The following is a 12,932-nucleotide window of genomic DNA, read 5'->3' on the forward strand; positions in this document are numbered from 1 at the left end:
AGGGATGGAGTTCAAAACTAGTGAGGTTATGCTGCAATTGTATAGGGTGTTGGTGAGGCCGCATCTGGAGTATTGTGTTCAGTTTTGGTCTCCTTATCTGAAAAAGGACATATTGGCACTGGAGGGAGTGCAGAGGAGATTCACTAGGTTGAGCCCAGAGTTGAGGGGATTAGATTATGACGAGAGGTTGAGTAGACTGGGACTGTACTCATTGGTGTTTAGAAGGATGCGGGGGGATCTTATTGAGACATATAAAATTATGAAGGGAATAGATAGGATAGATGCGGGCAGGTTGTTTCCACTGGTCGGGGATAGCAGAACTAGGGGGGCATAGCCTCAAAATAAGGGGAGGTAGATTTAGGACGGAGTGTAGGAGGAACTTCTTCACCCAAAGGGTTGTGATTCACTGGGATTCCTGTGAAGGGCAGTGAGGATGAGATTCACTGGGATTCCAGTGAAGGGCAGTGAGGATGTGATTCACTGGGATTCCAGTGAAGGGCAGTGAGGATGTGATTCACTGGGATTCCAGTGAAGGGCAGTGAGGATGTGATTCATTGGGATTCCAGTGAAGGGCAGTGAGGATGTGATTCACTGGGACTCCAGTGAAGGGCAGTGAGGATGAGATTCACTGGGACTCCAGTAAAGGGCAGTGAGGATGTGATTCATTGGGATTCCAGTGAAGGGCAGTGAGGATGAGATTCACTGGGATTCCAGTGTAGGGCAGTGAGAATGAGATTCACTGGGATTCCAGTGAAGGGCAGAGAGGATGAGATTCACCAGGACTCCAGTAAAGGGCAGTGAGGATGTGATTCGCTGGGACTCCAGTGAAGGGCAGTGAGGATGAGGTTCACCGGGACTCCAGTAAAGGGCAGTGAGGATGTGATTCATTGGGATTCCAGTGAAGGGCAGTGAGGATGAGATTCACTGGGATTCCAGTGAAGGGCAGTGAGAATGAGATTCACTGGGATTCCAGTGAAGGGCAGTGAGGATGAGATTCACCGGGACTCCAGTAAAGGGCAGTGAGGATGTGATTCGCTGGGACTCCAGTAAAGGGCAGTGAGGATGTGATTCGCTGGGACTCCAGTGAAGGGCAATGAGGATGAGATCCACTAGGATTCCAGTGAAGGGCAGTGAGGATGAGATCCACTGGGATTCCAGTGAAGGGCAGTGAGGATGAGATTCACTGGGACTCCAGTGAAGGGCCGTGAGGATGAGCCCTGGCCGGACATCACTGAGTTTTTAAAAAAAACAATTTTATTAAGGCATTTATGGTTTTCTACCAATAAATAAAAATACAGATGTAAACGTAGTTCAGTACGTAACCCATCCCTCCATCTCCCATTGTTCCCGCCTACTCTAGACACAGAATAGCCTAACTCCCCCCTACCTCCCCCCCCCCCCCCCCTTGCCCATCCCCTTTATTGAATCTGCTGACAGTTTAGTTTTCTCCGAAGAAGTCGATAAACAGCTGCCACCTCCGAACGAACCCTAACGTTGATCCTCTCAGGGCGTACTTAATTTTCTCAAGTCTAAGAAACCCAGCCATGTCGCTAAACGAAATCCCTGATTTTGGGGACTTCGAGTCCCTCCACTCTAGCAATATACGTTTCCGGGCTACCAAGGAGGCAAAGGCCAAAATGTCAGCCTCTCTCGCCCCCTGGACTCACGGATCTTCCGACACTCCAAACATCGCCATCTTTAGACTCAGCGCCACCCTTGTTTTTAGCACCGTGGACATGACATCCGCAAATCCCTGCCAGAATCCACTAAGCTTCGGGCATGCCCAAAACATGTGGACATGGTTTGCGGGCCCTCCTGCCCACCTCACACACCTGTCCTCCACCCCAAGAAAACTTGCTCATCCTGGCCACCGTCATGTGTGCCCGGTGAACCACCTTGAATTGTATCAGGCTGAGCCTGGCACATGATGATGACGTGTTGACTCTGCTCAGAGCATCCGCCCAGAGACCCGCCTCTACCTTCCCTCCCAGCTCATCTTTCCATTTACACTTTTGCTCACCTATCTGGGTTTCCACCCACTCCATGAGTTCTTTATAGATATCCACAACCTTCACCTCCCCCACCCCCGTTCCAGAAACTACCTTGTCCTGTATCCCCTGTGACGGTAGAAGCGGAAAGGTCAAAACCTGCCTTTGTGCAAAATCCCTTATCTGCAGATATCGAAACCCATTCCCTCCCGACAATTCAAACTCCTCCTCCAAATCCTCTAAACATGGAAAGCTCCCATCAACAAATAGATCCCCCAGCCTCTCAATCCCTGCTCTCTGACCTCCCCCAAAACCCCCATCCAGCCTCCCGGAACAAACCGGTGATTACCACAAGCTGCAACCCAGACCGACGCTCCCTCCACTCCCATATGCTTCCTCCACTGCCCCCAAACTCTGAGCCACCACTACCACAGGGCTTGTGGAATAGTGGGCCGGCGAGAATGACAGAGGAGCTGTTACCATTGCCCCCAAACCTGTGCCCTTACAGGTGGCCACCTCTACTCGTCCCACACCGACCCCTCCCCCACTACCCACTTCTCAATCTTGGCTATATTTGCCGCCCAGTAGTAGTTACTAAAGTTCAGCAGTGCCAGCCACCCCCCCCCCTGACTCCGCTCCAGCAGCACTTTCTTTACTCGTGGGGTTTTACCCGCCCACACAAAACCAGAGATCACCCTATTCACCCGCTTAAAAAAGGCCTTTGGTATAAAAATAGGGAGGCACTGGAAAACAAACAGAAATCTCGGGAGGACCGTTATTTTTACGGTTTGTACCCTCCCCACCAGTGACAGCGGGAGCATGTCCCACCTCCGGAAGTCCTCCTTCATTTGTTGAACTAGCCAGGTCAAATTTAATTTATGCAAATGCTCCCATCCCCGTGCCACCTGAATTCCCAATTAACGGAAACTCCCTCCCTCCACTCTGAACGGCAACTCCCCCAGTCTCCTCTCCTGCCCCCTCGCCTGAATCACAAAAACCTCACTTCGGACATCACTGAGTTATTACAACAGATCTAATACCAAGAGTTTGTCATTGCTGTGAAATGAACATTGGCCAGTTTCTGTTTCAGATGTTCTTCTCTGCCAGTTTTATTGCCTAAGTGGCGAAGGTGAAAAACACAACAAGTGATCTGATCAAAGTATTCAAGATTACTAAAGACATGGGCACCACATATGTAGATGCTGCTTGAGGTGACAAGGCTGAGTAGAATTAGAGCCATCCATAAAGCACAGAGTCAAGTTGGATATCTGCAGCTCTCACTATGCACAGTTGCTGCCCGCTCTGTTGAGGAGGATTCTGAGAGTGTAGTAGGGTTTGATTCCTTGTAGCCCTTTGAGAAAGTGATCAGAACACGAGTAGGCCATTCCGCCACTTGAGTCTGTTACTCCATTCTATTAGATCCTGGCTATTAACTCTATCTACTTGCCTCGATTCTGTATCCCTCACTTGCCTAATCTTTCAAATCATAGTTTTGAAACTTCAGTTGACCCCTGGTCTCAACAGCTTTTTCCAGAGAGTTCCATATTGCCACCACCCTCTTAGCGAGGAAGTGTTCCTGATGTGGCTCTGAACCACCTTGCTCTAATTTTAAGGTTATGACCCTTAGTTCAGGAATTACTGTCAGAGAGATTTGTTTCTCTCTATCTACCCTATTAAGTATCTTAAATACCTCAATCAGATCACCTCTTAATGATCTAACTTCAAATGCTTAGTTTATGCAATCCATCTTCATAATCTTTTTGCTCCAATGCTATTCTGGTAAATCTGCACAGCCCTCCAAAGCCAATATATCCTTCCTGAAATACAGTATACAGCACTGAACACGAAACTGGAGAAGGTGTCTGACCAGAACTCTGTAATATAATTTCCGCCCTTTTTGATTTATCCTCTTGGGCATAGAAGATAGGAGCAGGAGAAGGTCTTTTGACTCTTCGAGCCTGCTCCGCCATTCATCACGATCATGGCTGATCATCCAACTCAATAGCCTAATCCTGCTTTCTCCCCATAGCCTTTGATCCCATTCCCCCAAGTGCTATATCCAGCCGCCTCTTGAATATATTCAAAGCAGTACTGAGGGAGTGCTGCATTATCAGAAGTGCTTTTTCCAGATAATCTGGACTCCCATCTGCCCTCTCAGGAGGGCATCAAAGTTCCCATGACTTTATGTGAAGAGGAGCAAGGAGTTTCCTTCTGTCCAAACATCACTAAAAAAACAAATGATGCAGTCATTATTACACTGCTGTTTGTGGGATTGAGCTATGTGTAAATTGACTGCCGCAGTTCCTACATTGCAATAATAATGGTACTTGAAAAACAGTTCATTGGCTGTGAAGTGCTATCGGCCATCCTGAGGTGGTGAAAGACATATAACGCAAGTTTATTTCCTTCACAAATGTAACTGGTATTGCCTCCAATCGACTTTGAGTCAATGTTAAAGTTGGTCTTTTAAAAATTATGGCAAATATTGCATGGGCAAAAACTTCTCCCAATGATTATTATCTTCCATTGGTGTCTTCCTAGCCAAATTGAATGGGTTCCAAATTGACCCGATATATACTGCTGTCTTGTTCTGTGGGTTGAGGTCCACTGTCCTTTTACTGTCCCTTCACCTACCAGTCCACTACAGGAATGGCTTGTGCCATTTTACAGGCGATATTGAGATCATGCCTTTACTTTGTGTGCTGATTTGCTCCGAATTCTTTTTTCCCTATGGGAGAGGACAGATTCCCACTGGAATACCTTCTGGCAAGCGCGTTGATTGAGAAATGGTTCCCATTTCAAAATTGGGACTTTGCTTAGCTTGGCTGTGGAAGGCGGTCAGTGCTAAGTGTGCACTACGTGATGTATAAAGCGGTTCTCTTGTAGAGCCAAAGCCTTTAAAGCCTATTACCTCACTCAGGGTGACCTAGCACAGCCTGGTATCCCCCACTCGTGTGTGTGCCAGAGAGAAAGTGCTCTAAATCCATATGAAATGGCTACTGACTGAAAAACAAAGACCATTTGTTTACTTGGCCACTCAATCACTCGGTCAACAAAGAGCGACATCAGAGAGACTTAACAACGACTTAAAGCTGTTATCAAAAGGCCATGCCGCAGCGTACTGGGTTACTGAAATATTTCTGTTATAGCTTTTATTAAGCATCGCTATGCTAGTAGAACATTTATCAGATAAAAAGGACACTAAGTTTTTACTGAATGGTGGTTGGTATTGACCATTTGCTGATAAGCTGGGTGAGGACAATGACCAGCTGCCTTCTTTGGCAGCCGAGGACACCACCCCCTGACCATTTTAAGGCTACAGCCTCCCTTAAATCTGGCAGGCAAGCTGCACAGCAGCAACCAGACATGCAACACTTTTGTGTTGTGACCCTTCTGTGGTGCCAATGTTTGCAGATGTGATTCCTGTCCAGTAACACAGCAGTAGCATCAGCTGTGGGCCTCAGTTGCTAACACTCTCGCCTGAGTCAAAAGGTTCTGCTTTCAAATCCCACTCCAGATCATGTACTGAGCACAGACATTCCAGTGCAGTACTCACTGAGTGCCGCACTGTTGGAGATGCCATCTTTTGGTTGAGACTTTAAAGCGAGTTCCCCATCTGCTCTCTAAGATGGATGTAAAACATCACATGACACTATTTCAGGAAGAGTAGGGGAGCCTAGCTCGGTATCTTGGCCAATATTTATCCTCCATCAACATCACAAAAGCTGATTATCTGGATGTTATCAAATCGCCATATCTGGGATCTTGCTGTGCACACATATGTTGCTGATTTTCCTACATTTACAACCAATGACTCCACTTCAAAAGTACTCCATTGGCTGCAAAGCGCTTTGGGATTTCCTGAGATCATTAAGTCTACAATAAGTGCAAAGCTTTCCTTCATTCCACCCTTTGAACCTACACTGTTGTTCGGCTGATCTGTATATCAATTCCATTGATCTGCCTAAGCCCCGTATCCTTTGATATTCCTACCCAACAAAAATCTATTGATCCGTCTTGAGATGTTCAATTGACCTACAACATCTACAGTCTTCTGAGAAAAAGACTTAAAGATTTCTACCACGTTTGGTGTCAAAAATCACGCCCTGATTTCACTCTTAATGGCTAATCTCTTATTGTTCTAATAACAATCTTTATTGTCACAAGTAGGCTTACATTAACACTGCAGTGACGTTACTGTGAAAAGCCCTAGTCGCCACATTCCGGCACCTGTTTGGGTACACAGAGGGAGAATGTCCAATTCACCGAACAAGCACGTCTTTTGGGACTTGTGGGAGGAAACCGGAGCATCCGGAGGAAACCCATGCAGACACGGGAAGAACATGCAGACACCGCACAGACAGTGACCCAAGCCGGGAATCAAACCTGGGACCCTGGCGCTGTGAAGCAACAGTGCTACCCACTGTGCTACCGTGTTCCCCAGACCCAGCTTCCTCAATCAGGACAAACAGTTCCCCTCTGTCTACCCTACTCCTTAGAATGTTCAAGAGGTATTTGGATGAGCACTTGAAATGCCATAACATACAAGGCTATGGATCAAGTGCTGGAAAATGGGATTAGAATAGATACATGCTTGATGGCCAGCACAGACACGATGGGCCGAAGGGCTTATTTTTATGCTGTAGAACTCTACGACTCTACGGCATTCCTTAATCATTTTAAACTATTCAGTTGAGGTCATCCCTAAACTCTCTAAACTCGAGGGAAGGCAAACCAATTGTAGCTTCATAATTTAACCCTTTAAGCTCCTGTGTCACTCTGGTGAAGCTGCGCCCCCCCCCCCCCCCCCCCCCCCCACCTCTAAGGTTAATCGAACTACAGGAGGGTCAGTGCCCAAACCAAATGCAGTTCTCTAGATGGGGTCTAACCTGAGCTCTATACATCTGCACCACTGAGTCCTCACTTCAGTATTCCAAACTCCAAGAGAGAAAAAAACATGTGAATTGTTTTTGTTTTAATTACCTGCGGGCTAGCATGTAGTGATTTGAGAATATGGGCACCTAAGTCACTAACTGTTCGTAAATTTCTGAAGGTATGTTACAACAAATCTACACCAGATTTCTGGCCGCGGAGGTAGTTTGTAATTGTCCGGGTTGTCTGGTTCCACTGCTGTTCACAGCGTTTTGTATGGTTTGCCCGTCCTGCCCCCCAGGAACCTGCTGTACGGGAATCACCTTTGGCGGAATCGTCTGGTCTACCAGTGGGAAGGGCAAAAGGCCCACCCTACATGTGGAGGTGTAAATTTTTGTACATGTGTGAGCGCAGAAGTGTGTATGTGTGTGTGTAATAGAATGGAGTTCAGTGTATCTGTGAGTTGTGAATGCATCAATTTATATTTGGGATGTAAGCATTGCTGGCAAACAATCCTATAGTTTCATGGTAAGTATTAATCAAGGATAGCATTTTATCCCAGATCTACTCGTGAATTTAAATTCCTCCAGTTACTATGGCGGGATCTAAACTCTGCCTCCAGACCATTCAAGCCTCTAGCTTACTGGCCCAGTAATTTACCACTCTACCACCATCATGTGAGCTCATGTGAGCTCATATAAGAACAGAAGAACTAGGAACAGGAGTAGGCCATCTGACCCCTCGAGCCTGCTCTGCCATTTAATGAGATCATGGCTGATCTTTGTGGACTCAGCTCCACTCTCCGGCCCGTACACCATATCCCCGAATCCCTTTATTCTTTACAAAGGTATCTATCTTTTTCTTAAAAACGTTTAAAGAAGGAGCCTCAACTGCTTCACTGGGCAACGAATTACAGAGATTCACAACCCTTTGGGTGAAGAAGTTCCTCCTACACTCCGTCCTAAATCTACTTCCCCTTATTTTGAGGCTATACCCCCTAGTTTTGCTTTCCCCGACCAGTGGAAACAACCTGCCCACATCTATCCTATTTATTCCCTTCATAATTTTATATGTTTCAATAAGATCCCCCCGCATCCTTCTAAACTCTAATGAGTACAGTCCCAGTCTACTCAACCTCTCGTCATAATCTAATCCCCTCAACTCTGGGATCAACCTAGTGAATCTCCTCTGCACTCCCTCCAGTGCCAATATGTCCTTTCTCAGGAAAGGAGTTCAAAACTGAACACAATACTCCAGATGCAGCCTCACCAACACCCTATACAATTGCAGCATAACCTCACTAGTCTTGAACTCCATCCCTCTAGCAATGAAAGACAAAACTCGATTAGCCTTCTTAATCACCTGTTGCACCTGCACACCAACTTTTTGCGACTCGTGCACCAGCACACCCAGGTCCCTCTGCACAGCAGCATGTTTTAACATCTTACCGTTTAAATAATAATCCATTCTGCTGTTATTCCTCCTAAAATGGATAGCCTCACACTTGGCAACATTGAATTCCATCTGCCAGACCCTAGCCCATTCATCTAACCTATCCAAATCCTTCTGCAGACTTCCGGTATCCTCTGCACTTTTTGCATTACCACTCATCTTAGTGTCGTCTACAAACTTTGACACATTGCACTTGGTCCCCAACTCCAAATCGTTTATGTAAATTGTGAACAACTGCGGGCCCAACACTGATCCTTGAGGGACCCCACTAGTTACAGGTTGCCAACCAGATAAACACCCATTTATCCTCACTCTCTGCTTTCTGTTAAGTTAACCAATCCTCTACCCATGCTACCACTTTACGCTCAATGCCATGCATCTTTAGTTTATGCAGCAACCCTTTGTGTGGCACCTTGTCAAAAGCTTTCTGGAAATCCAGATATACCACATCCATTGGCTCCCCGTTATCTACTGCACTGGTAACGTCCTCAAAAAATTCTACCAAATTAGTCAGACACAACCTACCCTTTATGAACCCATGCTGCGTCTGCCCAATGGGACAATTTCCCTCCAGGTGCCCCGCTATTTCCTCCTTAATGATAGATTCCAGAATTTTCCCTACAACTGAAGTTAAGCTTACCGGCCTATAATTACCCGCTTTCTGCCGACCTCCTTTTTTAAACAGTGGTGTCACGTTTGCTACTTTCCAATCCTCTGGGACCACCCCAGAGTCTAGTGAATTTTAATAAAGGCGTTTACAATTTCCCTAGCCATCTCTTTTAACACTCTGGGATGCATCCCATCAGGGCCAGGAGACTTGTCTACCTTTAGCCCCATTAGCTTGCCCAATACTGCCTCCTTAGTGATTACAATCATCTCAAGGTCCTCACCTATCATATCTTTATTTCCATCAGTCACTGGCATGTTATTTGTGTCTTCCACTGTGAAGACTGACCCAAAAAACCTGTTCAGCTCCTCAGCCATTTCCCCGTCTCCTATTATTAAATCTCCCTTCTCATCTTCCAAAGGACCAATATTTACCTTAGCCACTCTTTTTAGTCTTATATATTTGTAGAAGCTTTTAGCGTCTGCTTTTATGTTCTGAGCCAGTTTACTTTCATCGTCTACCTTACTCTTCTTTATAGCTTTTCTTTCGCCTTACTATTCCTGATTTTCACCCAAATTGATTCTACATTGTCCTCCATAGCACCAATATCATCCCTTACTATTGCCCGGATGCCACCCTTAAACAACAAAGCTACACCACCGTCCTTACCGTCCATTCTATCCTTTCGTATAGTTTGATACCCTTTTATATTTAACTCCCAGTCGTGACCATCTTTTAACCATGTTTCAGTAATGGCCACTAAATCATAGTCATTCACGATGATTTGCGCCATCAACTCATTCATCTTATTCTGTATACTACGAGCATTCAGGTAAAGTACACTTATACTGTTTTTTTATGTCTTTGTTATGAATCCTAACACCTTGATCAGTAACCTTTTGCAAATTATTTTTCCTCTTACCCTTTCACCTAATCTTCCTTGTCTTTGAACCCATATCTCTACATAATAATGTCACTTAACCTGCTGCCTTGCTCTCCATTAACCATTATACTGTCCATAGCTTTACCCTTCCCTTCCCCCCAACTTGCTAGTTACAATTGTCTTACATGTTTACATGCATCTTTTTCCACTGAAAATGTGTTGAGGTTGTTTTCTCTTTATTTGGCGCAGTGTCTGAATGAGTCCATACAGCAGGTGGATAACAGGAATGTCAAAGCTGGACATTTCCAAGTCTGAAGGCAGAAACACTGAGCTGTCACTGCAGCCTCATGGCGCTGAGGTCCCAGGTTCGATCCCGGCTCTGGGTCACTGTCCGTGTGGAGTTTGCACATTCTCCCCGTGTTTGCGTGGGTTTCGCCCCCACAACCCAAAAGAAATGGGTAGCACAGGGCAGCACGGTAGCATTGTGGATAGCACAATTGCTTCACAGCTCCAGGGTCCTAGGTTCGATTCCGGCTTGGGTCACTGTCTGTGCGAAGTCTGCACATCCTCCCCGTGTGTGCGTGGGGTTCCTCCGGGTGCTCCGGTTTCCTCCCACAGTCCAAAGATGTGCAGGTTAGGTGGATTGGCCATGATAAATTGCCCTTAGTGTCCAAAATTGCCCTTAGTGTTGGGTGGGGTTACTGGGTTATGGGGATAGGGTGGAGGTGTGGACCTTGGGTAGGGTGCTCTATCCAAGAGCCGGTGCAGACTCGATGGGCCGAATGGCCTCCTTCTGCACTGTAAATTCTATGATCTATGTGCCGAATAGGTGAATTGGCCACACTAAATTGCCCCTTAATTGGAAAAAAGAATTGGGTACTCTAAATTTATTTAAAAAAAGAAACACTGAGCTGGTTTGAGAATGAGATGATGAACACGGGGAAAGAGACCATGCCCAAAAAGTAGAAACAGTAAACCTGGCCCCTGTAGCTTGTATCATGTGGCCGTCCTGCCTCGCTCAGCCATTTGTCCTACCACTGCTCAATAAATAGATTTTTTTGAATGCCATTGCGATTTTTCTCTTTGTTGTCACTCCCAGCAGCATCCAGAGTTTAATCTTTAATTCCTAGAGACTCCCTAGCAATCCTGGAGGATTGACAAGCTTGAACAGTAATAGCTGATCCCCTGCTCATTGTGTTAATTATTTTTTATATTATCTAATTCCAAGGTGCTATCTGTCTGAATTTGACACAGAGGTAAGCGGTTAGTATTTAATATTATCTCTCGCAAACTGTAGGTTCCCCCTCCCCAAACTGAGCCTTTTGCATGGGGCTCCCGCAAGACCCAGGCTGCTTCTGATGGTAAAGTGGCTGTGTGGGCACATCCTGTGTTGCCAGCTGCACCTCAGCGGCGTGCTGAGCTGGTGACAGGTTTTCCTATGAGAAGATAGCTCTTGGGGCTGCAGACAGTGTGACAAACACAGACATTTGAGGAGCCAGCAGCTCCTCATATCGCTGAAACAGATCCAAAACAGTCGGAGCTTTATCGGAGCTAGAAACCCCACTCTTCCTTTAAGAAGGTTTGCGGCACGATAGCACAGTGGTTAACACTGTGGCTTCACAGTGCCAGGGACTCGAGTTCGATTCCCGGCTTGGGTCACTGTCTGTGCAGAATCTGCACGTTCTCCCCGTGTTTGCGTGGGTTTCCCCCGGGTGCTCCAGTTTCCTCACACAAGTCCCGAAAGACGTGCTTGTTAGGTGAGTTGGACATTCTGAATTCTCCCTCTGTGTACCTGAACAGGCGCTGGAGTGTGGCGACTAGGGGCTTTTCACAGTAACTTCATTGCAGTGTTAATGTAAGCCTACTTGTGACATTAAAGATTATTATTATTATTACATAGGCAAGGGGGATGAACATGTTACCCCCGACCCTAGCAATTCCTTCCACTTTGCAGCAGAGGGAGGTATTACCTGCAACAGGAGCTTGTTGCCATCAGAGTCTTCCGTTTGCCACCTCAAGTCACTGATTGGACTGCAGGGATTGGGCAGGAGTGGGATGAGGTGTCCAATGTTGTGAACTCTGAACTCGAGCAGGGCTGATTCGGTGGGGGTGGGGCACTGACCCTTTGGGAGCCTCTTCAGTGACAGCTGAATATCAACCTCTGTGTTGGAGTAGATAGTGAAGAAGACAAAGTCAGACTTCCGTTTAGATGACTCTCTTCTCAGGATCAGCTGGTACATCCGCACCATGTCAACAAAGTTGTCATGGCTGCAGTAAATGGTGAAGCGGATGATCTCTTTCCCATAGTGCACCTGCCTGACAGCCCAGAGAGCCGTCTGATTGGCCAAAGTGAAGAAGTCCTGGTTCCTGGGCATGTAAGGGAGAATCCTGCCCTTAACACACTCGGTGTGGTGGTATTGCCACGGGGGATGGAGGAAATGTTCATGGAGCTGCGAAATCCGTTGCTCACACTCTTCATGGACGAAGACAATCACAGCCAACGCCAGGTGGGCAGCACTGCCCCCGCTGCCTGTCCTCATCAGCTGTGAGGAGCCGTGCTCGGAGGCGATGAAGAGTCGCAAGTTGGGGTTGATCCATGTTATGAGGCTGTCGACTGCTCGCTGCAGGGTGGCTGAGTTTCCTGGGTTGGTGATGATGTGCATGGTGACCAGGAAGGGATCCGGCACGTCCTCCAAGGACAGCTCACCTGCACATAGAGAAAGGACGAGAAGGGAAAGACATTAGAGTTATTGGCACAGCAGAACCTTACAGGAAGAAGCCATTCAGCTCATTGCGCCTGGGCTGGCTGTGCTTTGTTCCACTCACCTGCTCGCCTTGCAAATGTTTCCCTTTCAACTATCCATCTAATTCCCTTAGGAAGGTTACTTTTGAATCTGCTTCCACTACTTTTTCAGGCAATACATTCCAAATCGCAACAATTCACTGAACACTTCATCTTACCTATGTTACCTTGTCTTAGATTAATCCACTCTTTGGAGCAATTGGATAAGCAATTGTACAGACCGGCTGGACTGAAGCAATAAGTGTGCCGACTGTGAGAGCACTTAGAAATAAGATCAGGGAGAATGGCACACAGGTTTTGAAAATCCAATCCCCAGAGGAAAGCCAG

The 12,932-nt window shown here is 46.6% G+C and overlaps 1 protein-coding gene across 2 annotated transcripts in view; it reads right to left on the reverse strand.

The window, feature by feature from the left end:
- LOC140428126 (protein FAM124A) overlaps nucleotides 1-12,932 on the reverse strand; it is a 68,021-nt gene that overhangs the window by 13,648 nt on the left and 41,441 nt on the right. For both annotated transcript variants that reach the window (XM_072514215.1, XM_072514214.1), the window contains one exon: nucleotides 11,773-12,509. In XM_072514215.1, coding sequence (XP_072370316.1) covers nucleotides 11,773-12,509 — 737 coding nt within the window. The remainder of the gene's footprint in view (nucleotides 1-11,772; nucleotides 12,510-12,932) is intronic.

The sequence above is a fragment of the Scyliorhinus torazame genome, chromosome 8 (genome assembly GCF_047496885.1).
Source record: "Scyliorhinus torazame isolate Kashiwa2021f chromosome 8, sScyTor2.1, whole genome shotgun sequence".
NCBI lineage: Eukaryota > Metazoa > Chordata > Chondrichthyes > Carcharhiniformes > Scyliorhinidae > Scyliorhinus > Scyliorhinus torazame.